Below are 22,918 nucleotides of genomic sequence, written 5' to 3'. Positions count from 1 at the left end.
TAGTTAGGGCCTGTTTGGGATTGAGGTGATTAAAATAAAAGCTACTATGAAAAAAAGCTATGAAAATTTTTGGTGTTCGGTAAACTTTGAAAAGCAGCTTTGTTTCAAAGTTGAGGGTGAAAAAAAACCCAAAACCAGGAGATAACAAGAAGTTGCAATTTGCAGCTTCCAAAAGCAGCTTATTTTCACCCACACACGGGTGAACAGTGTACACGTTTAATGAAATATTAATAACCTAAAATTGCCCTCATATTTCCCTTCACCTACGCTCTCGCCTTTCCATAGCTCTCTCGCATGCTCTTCACCTTTCAGAGCTCTCTCGCATAACCCGAACCAGAGCGATCTCTCCTCTCGTTCTCTCGTTCCAAAAACTAGCGAACTCGTTCTCTCGTTCTCCAGGTTTCTCCAGGTAATTTGTTTGGATTTTTCAAATTAGGGATGGGGAGATTAGGGAAAGAGGGGTGGGAAGAGCAAAGGGATGAGGGTATGGGTGTCGGGAAAAACAATTGGGGATGGAGGGTGGGGAAAAATTAATTGGGGAAGGTGATATGGTTTGTGGAAAAAATTAATTGGGAAAAAATTAATTGGGGGAAAAATTAGGGTTTGTGGAGGAAACAAAACAAAATTGAGAGAGAAGTTTGATTACTTCTGTATTCGTTTTTTTGAAGAAGGTCTGCTTCTGATTTGGGTTTATGTAAGGGATAATTTGCTTTGCTCTGCTTCTAATCTGTGAACTGTGCTTCTGATTTGTCATGTGTTTTTTGGGTCAAAATATTCCTCAGAAGTTCCGGGTTTATGTTGCAGGTGACACATTAGAAGATCGCAGGATTGAAGATCGCAGCCAAGAAGTCAGAGGGTTTATATTCTCCAAAATTCTGGTTTGTTTTCCTTGATATAATATAATAGCACAAGTTATAATAAATTTTATTATTACTCTCTTTGGTTTTTGCTGGAAAGCTTAATTTTTTTTTACATGATGCCATTGTATTTTCCCTTTCACTAATGACACAAATTGAGTCGACTGGGAAGATATCAAAACAAATCCGGAAGAAGAATTTGAAACAACTTTTGTTTCAATTTCTTTTGTCCTTTGTTTATTGGAAACAGAAAGAGGAAATAAATAGAAAAGGGAACAAGAACTTCTTAGGTTTATGTGATTATCACCTCTAGGTTTTGTTTATCTGTTCATGATTTTGTTCATATTAGAGATAATACGAACTTGATCAGGAGTAGATGAGTTTCCAAACTGAGTATGAAATTAAGTTGCAGCTCACATTAGATTTTTTTTGTTTGTTTTTGTTTTGTTTTTTTTAAATTGTCTATCATTTGGATTCCAGTTTTGTATTTTTTCATGTGGGGGTTATTTTCATAGTAGCTTTTTTTTTTAATCACCTCAAGGAGTCCCGAGCTATAGCTAAAGCATTTAAACACAACTGCAGTGAGGGATCATTTATATATGTATGTATGTATGTAATTTGGTGCTGCTGAAATTGTTTTTACAGGAGCATTTAAACACAGCTGCATACCTGTTTTAAACACAGCTGCATACCTGTTTTAAACATAGCTGCATACCTGTTTTAAACACAGCTGCATACCTGTTTTAGTTTTAAATTTTCTTACACTTCCCGAACTCGAAAATCAATGAAATTTTGATACAACTTAGTTTCGGGTGTCTACTTTGGATCTGGAAATTTTCACGTGTTTTGGTTGCACGAGCTATTTTTGGTGAATTTTACGGTTCAGGTCACTTTTGTAATTCTCTTTTGGTTATATTTATAATTCGCTCAACTTTGCTGGCTACATGCTCTCAATCATTGGGGAAAATGTAAATTGGATTTGCGGTTCCACTGTCATAGTTTGCCTCAATTTCACAGTTGTGCTTCAAGACATTTGATTTAACAAAGAGGGTTTTCTTAGAAATGAGATCAGATTCTTTCTTCATTATTTAGAAAACCTGTGAAGGGGAGATACATGGGTAATGCTACTTCTGTCTGTGTTTGATTGGTTTTTGCCAAAATTGATCTTTTTCTAACGAGCGAATATATATGTATGTATGTATGTAATTTGGTGCTGCTGAAATTGTTTTTACAGGAGCATTTAAACACAGCTGCATACCTGTTTTAAACACAGCTGCATACCTGTTTTAAACACAGCTGCATACCTGTTTTAGTTTTAAATTTTCTTACACTTCCCGAACTCGAAAATCAATGAAATTTTGATACAACTTTCGAGTGTATACTTTGGATCTGGAAATAAGTAAAGGCCTGGTGATAAGTAAAGTTTCTTATGTTCTGTATTTTCCTTTTCAGCACACTTATCGTTGTATCGTGTAACTGTAGATTATCTGTTTCCCTTTGAGTTGGCCCACACCATAAATTTATAGAACCCAAACTGTGATGCAATCATTTATTGGCTATGTATGTATATGTATTTATATGTATGTATATATACAAACTGTGAACCAAAACTGTGATGTAATCTTTTGTATGTATATGTATGTATATGTATGTATATGTATTACAAACTGTAATCTCTTGTATTACAAACTGTGAACCCAAACTGTGATAATTTGGGATGAGATGAAGGAAAATAGGGTTGTGGGATTGAAAGCAATATTGCAGAAGGGTTCTTTAGATAACATAATCCAGAGTGTATTTGGCACTAATTATTTAGGTTCAGAGAAGGAGGTTAGCACCAATCGAACGCTAATGTTGCTAGTTCAAGAAGGGTACGACTTGATTTATAGGTTTAATATGGAGGATTATTTTCCCTTGAGGTTTTTGGACTTTTATGGTGTGAAGAGGAAGTGTCTTTTGTATGTATATGTATGTATATGTATGTATATGTATCAAACTGTATATATATTACAAACTGCACCGAAGTCTGTGATGTAATCTTTTGTATGTATATGTATGTATATGTATGTATATGTAATCTTTTGTAATCTCTTGTATTACAAACTGTGAACCCAAACTGTGATATTGTCGACGATGAAAGAAAAATCTTCTCCCTTAACTGTTTCCACTTCAAACGCTGTCCCCAAACACGACTAATCTTTGCCTTGGACTCGGCACTACAACTGTTAACTTCTATACTGTATGTGAAACAAAAGTGATCATGTTTAATTGGCTAGCAGGCCTAAAAGAACTTCAAACTAGCTCTCTCTCTCTCTCTCTCTCTCTCTCTCCACCCAAATGCAAAAGTAAGAAAATACTTGCAAGGACATATAGAACGTTATCTATGAATGATTATTAACTTGTCTAACTACTCAAAGGAGCATTTGAGATAGAAATAAACATAAATTTTAGGGAGCATGTCGTCCTTTACATATAGAACGTTGTAATTCTTATAACATTTGACAAACATTAATCAAAATGAAATCCAGTGGCCCATAAAGGCCTAATAACTATTTGAATGAGGATCAAAAGTTAGAAGGCAATTAAAGTTCATGGTGACTCCAGAAAAATTTAGTCATCAATCACAGCATTTGTCTAGCTCCCCATCTCTGTGAATAGATATCTTTTAAAGTGTAAAAGCCACGATTGACATTGAGCAGTAAGCTAAAAATAACTCTCCACTCATTCAAAGCCTAAACCTCCTTTTGGTTTGATATTATATCAACAACCCAAACTGTGATGTAATCATTTATTTGTTATTTCTTGATAGATATATATATATATATATATATGTGTGTGTGTGTGTGTGTGTGTGTGTATTTATATGTATGTATATATACAAACTGTGAACCCAATCTGTGATGTAATGTATTTGTAGTTGTATGTGGATCATTTATATTACAATATCATTTGTTCGTGTTTTAATATATATATATATATATATATATATATATATATATATATATATATATATATGTATATATACAAATCAGTAGTTGGTATCGATGGCAAAGAAGGGGGCATCTTCGTCAAATCCTGTAGCTACATGGAATGCGCACAATATATCAATATTTTGTGATGTTTGCATCAAGGAGGTTGAGGCCGGACATCGTCCGGGCACTCACTTTGACAAAGAAGGATATGCAAATATTAGAGCTAACTTCAAGGCAGAGACAGGGCATGATTATGAAAAAAAGCAACTGAAAAATAAGTGGGATGCACTTAAAAATGAGTGGAAGTTGTGGAAAGAATTAGTTGGTAAAGAAACTGGCCTAGGGTGGAATTCAAGCAAGGGTACCGTTGATGCCTCTGAGGAGTGGTGGAACAATAAAATTCAGGTTAGTGTATTTATATTTTAATATGTATTATGATATCATGCAATATGTATTAACCATATTCTTTCTTACTTGTACATAAACAAAGAATATGGAAAATTGCGAAAAAAAGGCATTAGTCCTGAGATGGAGGACAAGTTAGATAGGATGTTCTTGAGTACAATTGCTACCGGTGAACATGCCTGGGCACCTTCATCTGGAGTACTACCACCAGAGTCAAGAGAGGAATCTGTAGGACAAATTGATTCATATGATGAGGAAGAAACTGAGACTATGCAGGATCTAAGGCAAGCAAGTAGGAAGGGAAAAAAAAGAGCGGCTAACCAAGGAGAATTGCAAAAGAAGAAGGTTGATAAGAAAGGGAAAAAAATTGGAGGTGCTGCAAAACTTTGTGGTCAAATTGACCGTCTTGTTGAAGCTTATGAAACTAGGAGTTCTGCAAACTCATTGTTCTGCAGAGAAGCGAGAGGTGTTTACTACGATACAAGATCCTGAAGTCCAGCTGACTTGGTTGAAATATATGTTCAACAAAGAACAACAAGAAGCTATAACTATGAATTAGAACTTTGTGTAGTTTGTACTTTGCATTAAGACTATGTGTTGAATGTTGCTTGTATTTTGTGTTTATTGAATGTTGGATTATGATTTCTTGTTAAACGTTGGATTGACTTGTTCTTGAATGTCGGATTATGACTTCTTAGTGATTGTTGGATTATGACTTTTGGAATGTTGAATTATGTGTTAGGTTACAGGTATATTCAATATGAACACCTCTGATGATGATGTTGAGGAGTTGGAGGATGGCCTAATTATATGCGCTGTAGCGAGAGCTGTTGAAACATATTATTTAAAATATATCCACAAAACTCCATGTATGAATTCTTCCCATACAGGTAATATTTGGTTGATGGAAGTACTGCAAGGAAATGATGTGCGATGCTATAGAATGTTTAGGATGAACAAAGATGTCTTTTATAGATTATCCAATGACTTGCAAACTAATTATGGATCGAAAGGTTCAAGGAAAATGAATGCAACTGAAATATTAGGAATGTTCTTGCATATGTTGGGACATAGTGTGAAAAATAGATTAGCTCAAGAGAGATTTCAACATTCTGGTGAGACTGTTAGTAGATATTTTGGTGCTACGTTGGATATCGTATGTAAGATGGCAATAGATATTATCAAACCAATGGATTCGAAGTTTCGTGGCATTCCCCCAGAAATAAGGAGAGATACAAGATACATGCCTTATTTTAAGGTAAAATTTGACTCGTATTCTAACTTATTTGCAAACTATAAGTGTAGGTTGACGATTTTCTTTTATATTATTATTTTTAGGATTGTATTGGTGTCATAGATGGAGTGCATGTTGAGGCTTCAATACCACCTCCGGATCAAGTTCCATACATTGGTAGGAAAGGAATACCGACTCAAAATGTTATGGCTGCATGTAATTTTGACATGCAATTCACATTTGCTTGTGCCGGATGGGAAGGCACTGCACATGATACAAGGGTTTTTCTATCCGTGCTACGGAATCCAAATTTAAACTTTTCTGAGCCTCCAAATGGTAATCTTCATACTCTTATTATAACATTTTACATACTTGCTTTGTATAATTATTACAATACAAAACAAATTTTCAATTGTCAGGAAAATATTACTTGGTAGATGCGGGGTACCCACAAATGAGAGGTTATTTGGGACCATATAAAGGTGAAAGATATCACCTCCCGGACTTTCGTAGGGGTGCCGAACCAACGGGTCACAAAGAGGTATTCAACCACAGGCATTCTTCTCTTAGGAGCATCATTGAACGAACTTTTGGGGTATGGAAGAAAAGATGGGCAATTTTAAGGGATATGCCTAATTACCCGTTCAATAAGCAAGTGAAGATTGTCATTGCTACAATGGCTCTTCATAACTACATACGGAGGTATTCTGAACGTGATCGTCATTTTGATGACCCTAGGGACTTTTGCGAAGAAAGCGATAGTAGTGATGATGATGATGATGAATATCAAAATTATCAAGTTGAAGGATCACATGAGATAGAGGCATTAAGAAATAGAATAGCAACAAGTTTGATGAATGCATCTAATTAGACTACTTTCAAGTACATTAACAATATTGTACTAATGAATCCTAGCTATTCACTCTAAAATATTTCTATTAAAGTAGTTTGTCATACTAATTAATATTTAAGATAAAGTTTATAAATATTTTTCTTCTAAAAATAAAATATATTTAGTAATTCACTTTTATTTGTTAAGAAAATTAAATTAATAGCACATCTAGTAATATACCCTTTTTGGTCATTTCAAACAGTCACAGCTATTTTACAAAAAAGTTTACCAAACACTATGATACTGCTTTTTTTTTTTTCCAAAAGCACTTTTACAAAAAAATTTACCAAACACTTTGCTGCTTTATTTCACAGCCGCTTATTCTCACAGCACAGCCGCTTATTCTCACAGCAGCTTTTTTTCAAAGCACAGCAATACCAAACCAGCCCTTAACCACATCAAGTGTCTACCCAAAGAAAAACACCTTAGAATTCAGTTTCTAAATTTTGCAAATTTTTTAGATCCATTATTTTATCAAAGGAGTGGTTGAACTTTGTTCCATAGATGTGAACCAAAGAAGGAAGGGAGGAAAGGGCAGTTATGAAATCAGAAGCGCAAAAATAGTCACATTTTTTAAGAGAAAAATAATCGCGAGAATTCTGTCATTACTTACACTGAAAAGGTCTCGCTCTCTCTCCAAATTTCTTGGTGATTTGTTGAATGTGTGTTGGTTGTGGGTTTTTTGCAGATAATTGAGAATGAATAGCTTCAATTAAGAAAGTATATTTGATTTCAATGTATTGTATATGGATCGTTCTGGGGAATTATTATTGCTTTAATTGTGTGTTTAATCAGTAATGCAGTGAACTAGAGTTGTTGTAGTCTATGAAATGAATAAGATGATCATTGAATATTGGTTTTAGTGATTGGCTGATGCTATAATTGGTTGTTTAGAAATGCAAATTGTTTGATGAACTAGGCAAGTTAAGGTTAAATTGGAAGTTTAGAGAGACTTTTTAGCTTAGTAGAATTTGCTAACCCTTTGTTTCTCTAATATAACTGCAGGACTTACTGTGCTGAGATTGCACACAACATTTCCACCAGGAAGAGGGAGGTGATCAATGAGCGTATAGCCCAATTTGATGTTGTTACCAACAAAATTGCCAAGAGGACAAGTAAATCTTGAAGTTGTTTTGGTTTATTTTGCTGTTGAATCTATACTATTTTACTAATCTAGTCATGTTTGACGATATTAAGTTCTACCAACTCGTTTGATTTTGCCATATTTTTGCCAATTCCTCGAGTAAATTTTTTAGTATTAATTACTCTTTTTATTTTTACCATCTAATGTCACTTTTTATTAAATTTTGGAATTCAGTTTGTTTTAAGTTTCTTACACTTTACAGTTCATTCACCTAAATGTTATCATAATTTTAGTACTTAGTGAATCGGTTTTTGTCTTGCCATGTGCATGTTTTCAATATGCATTGTGCATATCATGTGCATTCTTTGTGCATGACATGTGCACCTTTTGTGCATGACATGTGCATCTTTTGAGCATGAAATGTGCATAAGCAGTTATATATTCTTTTCGAATGATTATTAAATACGACTCACTAAACATTACGCATTTATCAGGTTGGGATTGCAATCACAGTGGTTTGAAAAGTTACAGAAAGTAATTAAAGCAATTATCCAGAGAACATTTTTTCGGCAAACCAACATCGAAAATGATAGCAGAATTCCATTATAATAATAAAGGCAAACCAACATGGGAAGGGCAGGCAATAATGACACACCCCGACCGAGATCAGGGCGTGCTGGCCGTCACACGAAGGTGACGTAGCCATGTGCACGTGCGGAAGCTAGTAAAGTAGTAATATAAAAAGTACGAATAATTAAAAACTAGCATACAAAGTACTAGAACAAGTGCTAGGGTAAGTGAAACACAATTCAGAGCAGGTCTACAGCAGTCCAAAAGAAAAGTTGCGACATAAGTACACCCGAAGGTGACCCTACAATGGTGAGTGTCTGTCAGAAAAGCCGGAAAAGCCCTCTGGGGAAACCACCGAAACTGCTAATCAACTAGAACCTGGAGGGGCACAAAACAAAAGCGTGAGTGGGCAAAAACAAAGCTCTTTGAAAACCATTTAGCAAAATACATTCTAACCCCTCGCCGTAAAACCTGTATACTTCCCAGAAAATAATCATGTATACGTATGTATAAATATGCCAAACATGCTCAAGGGTATATCAATCATGCTCAACAATGTGCCATGTCAAAGCCTCATAATGATATGCAAGTGCTCAGGTATAAATCACATCAATAGCATAACATCTGGCAGCCGGAGTCACCTAACATGACCTGTACGGCTGCATATAGAGCTCAAATCTCAAACTCAATAACTGAACCTGCCCACGAGTCGGAACCACCTAAAGTGGTCTATATGACAGGCCTGGGTGTAATATATATATATACGCTCTAGTGCTACGATCACGTGAAGGCTGTGCGAATAATCGCGGGTCACCTACGAGTCGGAACCACCTAAAGTGGTCTGTACGACAGGACTGTGCACCTAACTTGGATCCAAGCTGAGCGTGTGGTGCGGGAGGTGAACATCACGTGAAGGACTGTGCCCTACTCTGGGCGGGAGCACTAACACCGGGGGTGCAGGTTATGAGCTCTCTAAGCATCTCAAACTACTGCTGAATGTAAACATGAATAACACTTACCTGGCACTTACCTGTGCGTCCATAGCACCCAATATGCATATGTATAAGTATGCCACTACTAATGCATGCAATGATGCATAAACTAGAATAATATGGTGCATGGCATAAAACACTTAACCCTTTTTAAACAATTTCTGGGAAAATAAATGTATATAGGTATATACGGAAAACAAAAGCCCACTCACTGGTAAGTGGAAGGGTCGTAGCCCCCTTGCCTCGAGTGCGCACGCTCGTCCTCGGGGTACGTGTCACCTATACGCGAAATAACTATAAAAACGTTAACTTTAAAGCACATAACCAACTTCTCGTAATAACTTCTCATACATTGCTCAAAATGGACAAATGAATATACCAATGTGCTCTAGACAACCTCAGGATCACAACCATATTTTTAGAAAAATTTTCCTCCGCCGCACGTGCCCCCACGCGCTGGCCACGCGCAGGCACGTGCGGCGCACACGGACGGCGTCAACTGACGCCGTGAGGAATATTCCGTTATTTCTAACGGATTCCGTCAACAGCGTCAGGAATATTCCGTCAAATTTGACGGAATATTCCGTCACCTTCTCTGGCGAGCCTCCGGCGACGTCGCCGGCGCCGGAAAACTGGAAAAACTTCAAATCGTGATTTCTCGTTCGTTTCTCAACCATTTTCCACGATTCTTGAACCAAATTAAAGCTTAGGACTAGTAGAACAACGTTAGACCACTTTTAAAGCCTAAGAATCACGAGATCATACCTGTCACCAAGCTCAAAAACCGGCCAAACTCGAACAGGACGATCCCGACGTCCAAATTCGTCCAACGAAGCACTCCGAGGCTCCTTGGGACCTCACTAAGACATCTACGAGCTTCAAAATTCCAAAAACATGCTAGATTAAGTTTGCATGAATAGTACTCAAATCGGCCATTGTCGAATCGACGTGAAAACGTAGGATTTCTCACCTGAAAATGGTATGGTTGCACTCGCACGAGCTTCACGAGTTCGAAGGTGTCCTTAGTTTCCTCGATCCGTGATGATTTGGTGTAGTTCTGTGTGTGTCCGTACGTTGAAGGAAGAAGAAGAAGAATAGAGGACTCGGGGGAGCGAGAGAGACAGGGAAAATGACAGAGGGAGAGGGAGAGTGAGACAGTGTGTGTGTGTGTGGCCCGGCACCTGCCAACACCACACCAAGCAACCAAAAACACAACAAAACAAACTAGGGGTATAATTGTAATTTCACACGTACGCTTTAATATTTCCGGGACGGGATGTCACAAATAACCTATTTATAACTGAAAACTCATCGGACAACCACAACATATGCATGTGTTGAGCATGTAGTGTGCATGACCTATGCATCCTTTGAGCGTGAAATGTGTATGAGCAATTATATATTCTTTCCGAATGATTATTAACTACGACTTACTAAACATTGCGCATTTACTGGGTGGGGGTCACAATCATAGTGGCTTGAAAAGTTACAGAAAGTTATGAAAGCAATTATTTGAAGAATATTTTTCGGCAAACCAACATCGGAAATGATAATGGAATTCCATTATAATTAACAAAGGCAAACCAATATGGGAGGGGCAATAACCTATTTATATGGGAGGGGCAATAACTCATTTATAACTAAAAGCTCATCGGACAACCACAACATCCACAAACCATGTGCATGTTATTAGTATGCAGTGTGCATATCATGTGCATATGTAGAGTATACAATGTGCATGACATATGTATCTGTTGAGCATGTAGTGTGCATGACATATGCATCCTTTGAGGTCACTGACGATATTTTGAAGAGAGTGTTGCCTAACGACATCCACAAACCATGCACTCAAATGAGGAGATCTCGCATAGTTGCATTAAGTTCTTCAACTTTAGGGCTTGCACTTTGGCTGGCTCCAAATAATGCAAAAGTGGCATATGAACTATGTCTTTTAGAACCCGATGGGCTATCAAGCACTAGAGAATCCGTGGAAGCTCTGGATTATCTTGACTTGGCCAGAAACTTATTGAAACTACAGAACCTGTTACATTTACCCATGACTTTGGAGGGCCAAGAATGATGGAAATGTGTTTGGAATGGCTCTGCAATGCAAACAAGAGTCTCCCAATAAAAAGTGCCTTGTTAACGGTTACTGGCCCTTGCGTGTCTTTGCCAATTTACAAATAATCAAGCTCACTATTCAGTTGCACCAATATATTGGATACCATCATGCAACACTTATCTTGTAGATCGTGATTTGGAACATACTTCCAAAATCTTATTCATGTACTTCGCCCAAAGATTCTTAACCATATTATAGAGTATTATCTTTTAACGGTTTGACAGTTGGAGATCCCTTGTTGTACACTCACATGCCTCCATAATTAGGTAGCTTAACCCCAAAGATGTTGGTGACACCTCTCACATCATAGTGCCTTTAACATAGTCAAAGAATAAAGGCATAACCATAAGTCAACTATGATGCCTCAAGTCAAAAGACTACTTTGCATTATCCCAATTAGTGAGTTCTCATATGACATGAATATGAGAACTCATGGTCGATCGCATTCAGTAGACTCACTCTCTATTGAGAACCTACATAGTTGCCTTGGTGCATTTGACACCAATTGTGGTAGCAAATTTATGACATCTTCAGTCTTGATGAAATCATACCTACAAAACAAATGAACCCCTTTGATCAACACCCAAAGCCACATGCACTCACGAGATAGGGGATTTGGCCAATGGAACTCCGATTCCTAAGTCAATTTATTTGAAAATAGAGAGAGTTTAGGGCTTAAATGCATAGCAACTTACCAGAATTTGGTTGAGATGGTTATTCATAGAGCTAGGGTCGGTCACATGTAGGGTTTTCCCTTATATGTGTCACTATTTGATTGGTCATGATGTGTCATCTGTAGGAAAGTATAAAGATAAGATTTAGTAATTAATAATATCTTTGATACCTTTCGACATTTCTCCTTGCCATAGGTAGGGGAGCTGTGAAGAGATTGTAGTCAGCTACCCTAGCTTCCAAGGATGATGAATTGCACGTGGATTAAAGTGGGCTTCACCAATTTAATAAGGGCATTCTTTTCTCTTTCTAGAAAAAGTCCACATGTCAGTTCCAGTATTTTCCAGATTGTTTTTTGCTCCACACCAATGACTTGAGACCAGAAAAGAGATAGTATGTACTGATCTTTCCAAATTGTCAATGCCCAGTTGACAATTCTATGATTAAGAACATTTAGGATATGTATATGAAAGAGAAATGTCTCATGAATCTAACTTCTCTAGATTACATTCTCTTAATTACATATTCCCTTGACTTATTGTTTAGGTTTAAAACATTTAATGAGACAACTTTTAAAAATATATATATATATATATATATATATATATATATATATATATATGCTCTTAGATTAAACTAAATTAGTTTAATATGTAAATGTCCGTAAAGTATTATCTTATGATCGGCTTAAGGCACATTTCCAAAAATCTCCGACTTGCACTAAAGCTAATTAGCCGTGTGTTAACTGATGATACTTTTTCATATGTCATTCCAAAGATAGCTGAGTGATAAGCTAGTCAGTGGATATCTATATGTTATCCATAGAAGCAACCTTGAGATTAATGATGTCACCATTATCATGATTCTTTAATCATGTGGTTTAGTCTCTCAATTGTGTTTGGACCTTGATGAGACTTGATTCCCTGGCTTAAGCTATTGCCTCATTAATGTCGCATTAAGAGTGCATTAGCGACACTTTTTTGGCTGGAACCAAATAGAGAGTTCATAAATGAACTTTCCCATCCAAAAAATTTTGTTGTAAGCCTCTTAACGACAACATATATATATTGGATTGATTATGGAACGCATTAGAGTCAATATTTTTAGTGTTTCCAGTCAACTATATCTTTATTCATGACAAAGAGCCATCCAATGTTGGATATGATGTTAGATTCAAAACCAAATTAATTTTATGCTTCCATTAAAACTTTGACTTTCCTCATTCTTGAGGAATCCATCCTTTAGTTTTTCTTAAACACTTAAAGGATTCAATTGACAATTGCCATGGTTCTGATCATGGGCTTGCATTGATATAGTCATGTACTACACAGTATAATAGATATATGAAGGAACATTTTTGTGTATGCTAAGTTCATAGAGCAACATATATGCATGTATTTAACAATTAAAAGACGGACACATGCTTGTATGCACTCAAAAATAAAACTTAGGCAACTAGGGTTTTGGTTTTGTGATACTTCTTGTCATTTTGCATTTAACAAACAAAATGATGCCTTCTATATTATTTTCTTTCTATAGGCTAATGCTAATTGTTTTATGATTTTCCCCCCAAATGCACCTGCTCTTCCAAGCATATAGTTTAATTGAAGATCTTAGTGAATGCCACCTTTCCACTGACCTAAAAGCAAGGTTCTAAAAGATGCTAGCCGCTAGTTGGGCGATGGGATGTGGCCTAGCGCCTAGGTGGCTAGGCAGGACCTAGGTGGGGGTCTAGGCGGATTTAAGGAAAATTTATAATATTTTCATATAAATAAGTGTCTATTTATACTTAAAAAGGATTCATATTGTATTAAGATACATAAATTGTAGATTAAAATGGCATACAAATTATAAAGTATTAAAATATACTCAGAAATGAGGAGCAAACATATAATGAGTGCTCATTTGAGTATTCAACAAGTCTCTTACATATGAAAATATAAATTGCAAAATGATTGTCAATTTTCTATATAAGTGAGAGTCGTGACCTAGGTGGGTGCCTAGACGGGTCTAGGCGTGCTAGGCACTGTAGGTGAAGTCCTTATTAGGTCTAGGCGTCATTTCTTAATTTTCAAACGCCTAGGGGTTAATCAAGGCAGTGACCAGCCGCCTAGCGCCTCTGCGACAATTTTTAGAACAATGCCTAAAAGTCATAGGAAAAAGGCTTTTATGGAAGAATGAGGTCAAGAGCACCTTTTATCTGAAATTCGTCCTGAAGAATCGATCGTGGTACGTGCAAGGTCAAATTTTTCATCTTGAAAGGTGGACAACAAATTTCAAGGACACTGATGTTATCACCAAGCTGGTTGTCTGGGCTCGCTTACCTCGTGTCCCTGTGCAATACAAAGAAGAGAAGATTATAAAGGATATTACCCAGCTTATCGGTTGAGTGATCAAAGTGTATGAGGTAACATTAGGCTTAAACAGTCTTTTTGTCAATGTTCTTCTAGAAGTTGACTTACATTTTCCTCTAAAAAGTGTGCTCATTGTTAACCATAAGGATGACTATCCAATCCTTATCAGCTACAAAAAAAAAAATTTGAAGTGTGTTTTTGCAGCAGAAGAAGGAGGCTTGAGGGACATGTGTACCCTGAAATTGAAGCTAATGACGAGTGCTTTATGATTGACAATGTATTTGAGGATGAACCGTTTGTTTACCAGGAAGACGTGGTGGTGAATGAAGATATAAAGGCTAGTTTGCAGGAGGATGTTATGCTCTACTTTCCAAGTGCTACAAATGTGGAAGAGGACTACACAGAGATAGAGGAGTTTGGACAGTGCATGGAGGACGTGGGCCCTTGATGCGAGATTTACTTGACACTCAAATTAAACCCTCGTTTGACAATTGTAGTAGAATGGATAAGTGAGGGATCGTTCTAGACCGGGGATTAGGAGGGCTTGCTAAAACCTTCTAAATTGACTTAAAAACATAAAAACTAAATTAAAATACTCTTAACAAGACTACTATGACTCAGAAAGGCTTTGAAAAACTCAAATTGTCTAAAACAATCAAATTGACTCAAATAGAAGCTAGAACTTGATTTAGACGAATTTGCAATTGTTTATGACTCCAAAAGCTTAAAGATACAAAACTAAAACACATACGAATGATTAAAACTTAACAAAATAGAGGGGGGGAATTGTGTTTGGACGATATTAAATTAAAAAGACAGAATATAATTAAAGGCAAAATGTAAATATGAATGTGATGAAAATATGGATGATGGAATAGTCAAGGGGTTCTTCTCCACACATGTTACACTTGCAAACAAAATTGATTCTCAGTTGGTCTTTCGATAAGTTGTGAAACTCAATGCTCCAAGTTAATTAGATCCGCTTAGATTAACTTTCAGATTTCCCTAAATTCGTTGGATTGAATGGAATACGCATTACAACCAAATTATTCTTAATCAAAGTCCCTAACTATGGAATACGCATGATAGAGACATTCAACAAAGATCATTAAGTTCAACGGAAATCATAAACATCGACGAGGCATTCGTTACTATAGAATACGCATGAAACTTATGCCAAGAATTCGTTTAACGCGATTGTTTATAAGCAACCTCCACTACTTGTGAATGTAAGTTCATAGCGATTAGGTGAAATTCACTTATATTCTAGCGTCATATTTATGCATGAAAATTAAGCTTGCAATCTCAATGAACATACATAAATAAGTTATCAATCAAACAGTTAAACGAATTGAATCCACAACTTATGAAATTCCAACCAAACGTAATCAATTCAAATTGCAAATATAAACATAGTTTCGAATCACCCCCTAGCTAAAGGGGGTTTAGTTCCTCATAACTTTGAAATCAAAGAAACACCTAAACATTCCAACAACTCAAACTTGAATTGTATGAACGTTTAGGCACTCTTCTCTTCCATTCTCATACGTACAAAACAAAGAGAATTAAATTTAAACTTTGAAATCAAAGAAACACCTAAACATTCCAACAACTCAAACTTGAATTGTATGAACGTTTAGGCACTCTTTTCTTCCTCGTTGTTGTAGCACAAGGTCTAAGGTGAGCTTTGGGGATTATGTGAAGTGTTTTGGAGGGATGGGAAGTGGTTGGATAGTGGCTGCAATGAAGGAGAAAAACTGCACAGAAAATGGAAGTGTTTGTAACTGAAAATGTGTATGGAAGAGTGAATGAATTTTGAGGAGTGTTGGATGCTTATTTATAGGTGAAATGGGGGAACAAAAGAGGGAATATTGCAGCTAGGAGGGGATGAATGATTATGGGTGCATGTGTTTGGAATAATGAAGGGGGAATGTATGTAATAAAACAACTAGGAAAAGTTATGGAAAGCTGGAAATGGGAGTGGGAACTCACGGCATTGTTGGGTTGTTTATGGGAGAATAAATGTATGATAATGGCTAAATAATTAAAGGGAATGAATGGGAGTGACACTAGGTTGGTTATGCATGTGAATGCAAGGAGGAAAGCTGAAAATGCAAGGGAAGCTCACGGCACAATGTTGTTTTGCTTCTTGAAATGCATGTGAATGCATTTGAGTGTAATATGAAAAGAATGACTAATTAATGTATGTAGGGTTGATATGCATGTGAATTAGGTTGGAAAGAGGTGGAAGTGGAATGTTATGCAATGATAATGTCTTGTAAAGATGCTAATAAATAATGCATGTAGGGTTAGCTAGGTTGGCTTTGTTTGGGTGCATGTATGTTAATGGTGGTTTTGCATGTGAATTGATGGATTGTTTTTGATGGAATGGATGGTTCTTTGCATGGCTATAAGGGATAGAATAAGAGAGAATGGGCTAGGCCCTTTGTTTTATGTCCAAAGTGAAAATAAGGCCTTCAAATTCGTCCAAACTTTGGCTCCATGGATAAGCTATCCAATCCATGCCCAAAAATGCTCCAAATGGCCTCAAAATGCACTTTCTTGCTCCCTAAGCCCTTAGAACCTGAAAACACACAAAAGAAGCATAAAGAACTAAAATAACTAAAGAAACATAACGTAAATGTACGAGAACAAGCCATTTAAGTCGCATGAATATGCTCCTATCAAATACCCCCACACTTAGCTTTTGCTAGTCCTCGAGCAAAACAGAATAAAAACAAATAAACAAAACGACACTAAACACGTAAAACACAACCTAAACCTTCCAACAACCGTCTTAGGGATTTCCAATGCACATGACATGTTAAAAATCATCATTCTCACAGATTTTTAGTCATCTTCACACTTAAGTACATTCTTAATCATAGTCACCATATACTAGTTCACAATTAAGCATTTAAAACCATGTTTTGAATGTAGTAACATGCCTTAGAGAATTTGCTCAATTCCTTACAAGATATGCACTCGATTTTCACTCAGAATTTCTAACTACACACCCTAATCTAGTCATATGTGAGAAGATTGATGTAAACATGAAAACGAACACTCACATATATGTATCATAAAGAGAGCAATTTCTGGAGTTATAAGCATGTTTAGGTATGATCTCATGAATGGAATGCTACTACTTAGAATGAGAACCAGTGATTCCATAAGCTCATATCAATTTCAAACTCCGCAAATTGAAACACATAACACTCAAGATAGAAGTTGAGGGATGTAACGGGGCTAAGGGTAATGGTTTAACAAAGAAAGGTAGAGTACACAAACGTTCTTAAAGCAATAGTGAGCAAAGTATTGAATTAGGCACTTAGAATTCCCTTTAGAACGCAGAAGTTAACTTTGAACACCCAAGGGGAAGTCACAAAACTTAGGGCCATATTCAAACTTTTTGGGCCCTTTCATCAACAATCACACTTGTGAGTTCATTCTCACTTATTTTCACTCTTTTTCTTTCTTTTCTTTTTTTTTTTTTTTTTTTTTTTTTTTTTTTTTTTTTCCGTGCCTCCTTTAAGACTTAGGCACATACATACACACAAAAATCCCTTCCCCCACACTTATTTTCTGCAACATATTAATAAAAAGGAATTCAATTAAGTCATGCTCACTATCCTTTAAGAACAAAGGTATAGGAAAGTCCTACTCTAGGCTAGGTAAGGGTTGATGTGGGTTAACAAAGAATAAAGGCTAAACGAGGCTCAACGGGGTTAAAACTTACAATAAATACGAAATATGGGAAGTAAGGCTATTTGGTTATGGTGGCAACTACACAACTTCATCTTGATATATGTTATGCAATTCAATGTCATGCTTTGAATGAAACGGATATAAGTTCTAGCATTTAGTTGTATCATGATACAATTGCATTCTAAGTAGTAACCAAGCAAGGAATAATGAGATCATGCAACAACTTTAGAAAACAAAGAATCACAGAAAATACTCTCCAAAGAACGTTATAGGCTCAAGTCTCTCAGGGTTGTAGCATTTGTTTGAGTTCCTTCCTTCAGGCATGTTACAAAAACGAATATTTCTTTTATGATTGCATGTGAAGTCATACATTATAACCATAACTAAGCATAAACCAAGAGTAAATCAAACTTTTCTCTATGTTTATAATTCTTTTTAACAGTCATGCAATTACAAACCAAATCCTCGTCATAACGTTGGAAGGTACCCTAAGACACAAACACACAAAAACGACTCAAAACACTCTTTTTAGGCTTTTCAAAACATTTTCTTCAAATTTTTATGTGATTTTCGGAGTTATAAAACAAAACATACTAAAACACTCTAAAACAACTTAAAAACACCTTAAAACAGCAAGGAACAACATTTGAAGTTATGGGTGATAAAATCCCACGAATTTGCATTAACAACATTAGTTACCCCCCCACACTTAAATCAAACATTGTCCTCAATGTTTTAAGCATAGATTCACACAAAACATAAGTACACACACAAACAACAACTAAACATACTAAACATGGCAGAATGTAATTAACAAAGAGAAGAGTTTAGAGACGCAAATCTGGTTATAGAGTGTAAATTCCATCTTCTCCTTGGTAATTGCATTGAGGCTTTTGATCTTTGTGATTCCACAGGCTTACTCTTGAACTGGTTTCTGCCCATCGTTGATTTTCCTTTGTGCTACTTCTTGAACTGGGCAGCAGGATGGTTCTTTTGGTCTCCCCCGAAGGTCTGAGCTTATCCCTTTTATCTGTTTCTTTGTTCAATCTTTCCAATTCGTATTGAAAAGGGTTGGAGGATAACTCAGCCTATGTTTGTCTCCACATGCTTCAATGTATCATTTGCACTTGCCTTACTCGCTCCCCTTTGCAGAAGTGGTCCCTTCTCCGGAAGTGTATCAACCGTTGAAGATGACTACTCGAGAGCAACGCTAGGTAAGCAATCAGGAATAGATTCCAGGCAGTTGGCTCCAGAACGGAAGACTGACTCCAAGTGCCGGCTGATTGCTTGTTTTACTTTGCCATGCGAGTAAGAACAAGGACAAAGAAAAAGACAGGGAAAGAGCATGATATGAGATACTTTTGCTTTTGACCTTGATGATATGAGATACCTTTGCTTTTGAAGAAGCGGTGAATGAATCAGCACATGTATTTGTTGTGCTGTTTCCTCCTGGGTCATATGTACTCCAGGCATCTGGTATCATCTTTGGGGAAGAAGAAAGAATTGAGTCTTTCGAAAGGCTTTGCTGGGAGTACGCCCTCAGAGGTGAGGGAGAGTTGGGCATTTTTCTTCAGGTTTGCCCTGCCATAAAAGACGAAGGTCGACATATATAGAGATAATATCAAGTGGTGGTATTTTTTACCTTTGTCGACAAACGTTTTGATCCCGCAAATCTGGCTTTTTGAAATAGTGGCGCCTCTTCGATCTCTGAACACGCCTCTTCGATTTCTGAGCAGGCGCCCCTTCGATTTCTGAACGACGCCCCTTCGCTTTCTGAACGACACGTGGTAGTGCAGATGCGGCTCCTTTTGACAAAGCTGCACGCGTCTTCTGAAAAGCAGAGAAAGCGTCGCCGAACTTTGCGCTTGTCGGCTAAAGACGTGTAATTGAGATGATGGCCTCCACGTGTTATCAGCTTTGTTAGATATCTTTTGACAAAGCTGAACGCGTTTTCTGAAAAGCCGCGAATGCGTCGTCGAAATTTGCGGAGGAAAATCCGGATCTCTGAATCGGTGGACGCGTCGCCATGGCTTTTTATGGAGCTATCGATCACCCCAACAAATACACTCTGAAGAAATCCCATTCTTGAAAAATCGACTCCGGCCTTTTGAGAATTAACTCCATCCACCCCTTGAACACTTTTGAAAAATGGCAAACTCATCGAACCTTAGCTTGGAATTGAGCCTTAGCAGTGATGCGGGCGCGCCGCGTCAAGGTAACGTATGGCGCCCTTCTTTCTTTTCTTCTAACGGTCCTCTCACAGGTGAAGACTCCGTGATGCAGGACGCCACAACAGCTACAATAGTAGCTAGGAACCTCCTCACTCCGAAAGATAGTAGGCTGCTGTCAGGACGGTCCGATGAGTTGGCCGTTCAAGAGTCCCTCGCACTTAGTGTTCAGTGTGCGAGTTCTGTGTCCAACATGGGCCAACGCCTGCTTGCCCGCTCCCGTCAGGTGGAATCATTGATGGCAGAGGTGGAAAGTCTCAAGCAGGAGATCCAGCAGCTGAAGTATGAGAATAGAAGTTTGCACGTGCTTGCAAACAACTATTCGACGGGCATGAAGAGGAAGCTTGATGAGCTGCAAGAGTCTGAAGGTCGGATTCACAGTGACCGTCAAAGGTTTTCGTCTTTCCTCCAGAGGCACCTTTTTCCTGGCTCATCCAGCGCTTGGCCAAGTATTGAGGCCTGGAATGCTCTATCTTCGATGCCTTCTGCTCCTATGCCTTCCGCTCCGATGCCTTCTGTTCCTACGCCTTCCGCTCCGATGCCTTCTGTTCCTACGCCTTCCGCTCCTACGCCTTCTGTTCCTACGCCTTCCGCTTCAAGAGTAAAGCCACGTAGTGGGGCCTCAAGCAAACACCCTTTGTGAAGCACCATCTTTCTTTGTTTAGCAGTGCCTATCAATAAATCAAACATTTTCTCAATGTTACAATCATAGACTCACACAATTAATAAACAAACAAACAATAACAACTAAACAACCTAACAAGGCAGAAACGAAATAGCAACAAAGAAAAGAAATTTTTTTTTTTTTTTTTTATCAAATTTTCGGAGTTTTATACCAAGACACTATAAAACACACTAAAACACTCTAAAAACGCTTAAAACATCAAGAAACAACATTCTAAGTGAAAGGTGAATAAATCCCACGAAATTCATGCAAATACAAATTGTTTACCCCCCCCCACACTTAAATCAAACTTTGTCCTCAATGTTTTAAGCAGAAAGTCACAACAGAGCAAGCAAATAAACAAATTCGAGAAAGAAAGCAAAGTAAAGGCAGTAAAGAAAAAGAAAGGAATAAAAATAAGTCTCTTAAAGGGGTTTCCAAGTTCTTCTCTATTCGGATGCATGGGTTGCCTCCCACGAAGCGCTTTCTTTTACGTCTTGCAGCCGGACGGTACCTCCGTTTAAGCTTGACTAGGTTCCACGGCATGGAGGGGTACCTCCTCCACGACATGCTCCTCAAACATCTCGTAATAGGGCTTCAATCGATGCCCATTCACTTTGAATTCTTGCTGCGTCCTTGAACTTTTGATTTGCACTGCACCATGAGGGAAAACATTAGTAACAACAAACGGGCCAATCCATTTAGAACGCAACTTACCAGGAAACAAACGTAGGCGAGAGTTAAAAAGTAACACTTTCTGCCCAACTGTGAAGGTCTTGGTTCGAATCATTTTATCATGGAATGCTTTGGTCTTGGCTTTGTACATCCGGGCATTCTCATAGGCTTCATTCCGAATCTCCTCAAGTTCATTCAATTGGAGCTTCCTATGAACTCCCGCTGCATCTATGTCCATGTTGAAAATCTTCACGGCCCAATGTGCCTTGTGCTCTAACTCTACGGGCAAATGACATGGCTTACCATAGACGAGCCGAAAAGGTGACATCCCAATGGGTGTTTTGTATGCCGTACGATATGCCCACAGTGCATCATCTAAACGTAAGCTCCAATCCCTCCTTGTTGGTCCAACATTTTCTTCAAATTTTTATGTGATTTTCGGAGTTATAAAACAAAACATACTAAAACACTCTAAAACAACTTAAAAACACCTTAAAACAGCGAACGATCCCTCACTTATCCATTCTACTACAATTGTCAAACGAGGGTTTAATTTGAGTGTCAAGTAAATCTCGCATCAAATTTTGGCGCCGTTGCCGGGGATTAGGAGGGCTTGCTAAAACCTTCTAAATTGACTTAAAAACATAAAAACTAAATTAAAATACTCTTAACAAGACTACTATGACTCAGAAAGGCTTTGAAAAACTCAAATTGTCTAAAACAATCAAATTGACTCAAATAGAAGCTAGAACTTGATTTAGACGAATTTGCAATTGTTTATGACTCCAAAAGCTTAAAGATACAAAACTAAAACACATACGAATGATTAAAACTTAACAAAATAGAGGGGGGGAATTGTGTTTGGACGATATTAAATTAAAAAGACAGAATATAATTAAAGGCAAAATGTAAATATGAATGTGATGAAAATATGGATGATGGAATAGCCAAGGGGTTCTTCTCCACACATGTTACACTTGCAAACAAAATTGATTCTCAGTTGGTCTTTCGATAAGTTGTGAAACTCAATGCTCCAAGTTAATTAGATCCGCTTAGATTAACTTTCAGATTTCCCTAAATTCGTTGGATTGAATGGAATACGCATTACAACCAAATTATTCTTAATCAAAGTCCCTAACTATGGAATACGCATGATAGAGACATTCAACAAAGATCATTAAGTTCAACGGAAATCATAAACATCGACGAGGCATTCGTTACTATAGAATACGCATGAAACTTATGCCAAGAATTCGTTTAACGCGATTGTTTATAAGCAACCTCCACTACTTGTGAATGTAAGTTCATAGCGATTAGGTGAAATTCACTTATATTCTAGCGTCATATTTATGCATGAAAATTAAGCTTGCAATCTCAATGAACATACATAAATAAGTTATCAATCAAACAGTTAAACGAATTGAATCCACAACTTATGAAATTCCAACCAAACGTAATCAATTCAAATTGCAAATATAAACATAGTTTC

At 37.2% G+C, this 22,918-nt stretch overlaps 2 protein-coding genes across 2 annotated transcripts; both read left to right on the top strand.

Annotated features, from left to right (window-relative positions):
• Window positions 1-3,878: 3,878 nt before the first annotated feature.
• On the top strand, window positions 3,879-4,726 carry LOC137727721 (uncharacterized). Its single transcript, XM_088684941.1, has 2 exons — window positions 3,879-4,238; window positions 4,320-4,726. Exons 1-2 carry the CDS (start codon window positions 3,902-3,904, stop codon window positions 4,724-4,726), a joined length of 744 nt encoding a protein of 247 aa, XP_088541067.1. The 5' UTR covers window positions 3,879-3,901.
• Window positions 4,727-4,994: 268 nt separating this feature from the next.
• On the top strand, window positions 4,995-6,414 carry LOC148690542 (uncharacterized). The gene is made up of 3 exons (XM_088686726.1): window positions 4,995-5,492; window positions 5,573-5,804; window positions 5,888-6,414. The coding sequence occupies exons 1-3, from the start codon at window positions 4,995-4,997 to the stop codon at window positions 6,337-6,339; spliced, it is 1,182 nt and encodes a 393-aa protein (XP_088542852.1). The 3' UTR covers window positions 6,340-6,414.
• The last annotated feature ends 16,504 nt before the right edge of the window (window positions 6,415-22,918 follow it).

Source organism: Pyrus communis, chromosome 15 (assembly GCF_041283825.1).
Source record: "Pyrus communis isolate YQ-2024b chromosome 15, ASM4128382v1, whole genome shotgun sequence".
Taxonomy (NCBI): Eukaryota; Viridiplantae; Streptophyta; class Magnoliopsida; order Rosales; family Rosaceae; genus Pyrus; species Pyrus communis.
This window is presented reverse-complemented; position numbering and strand designations above follow the sequence as displayed.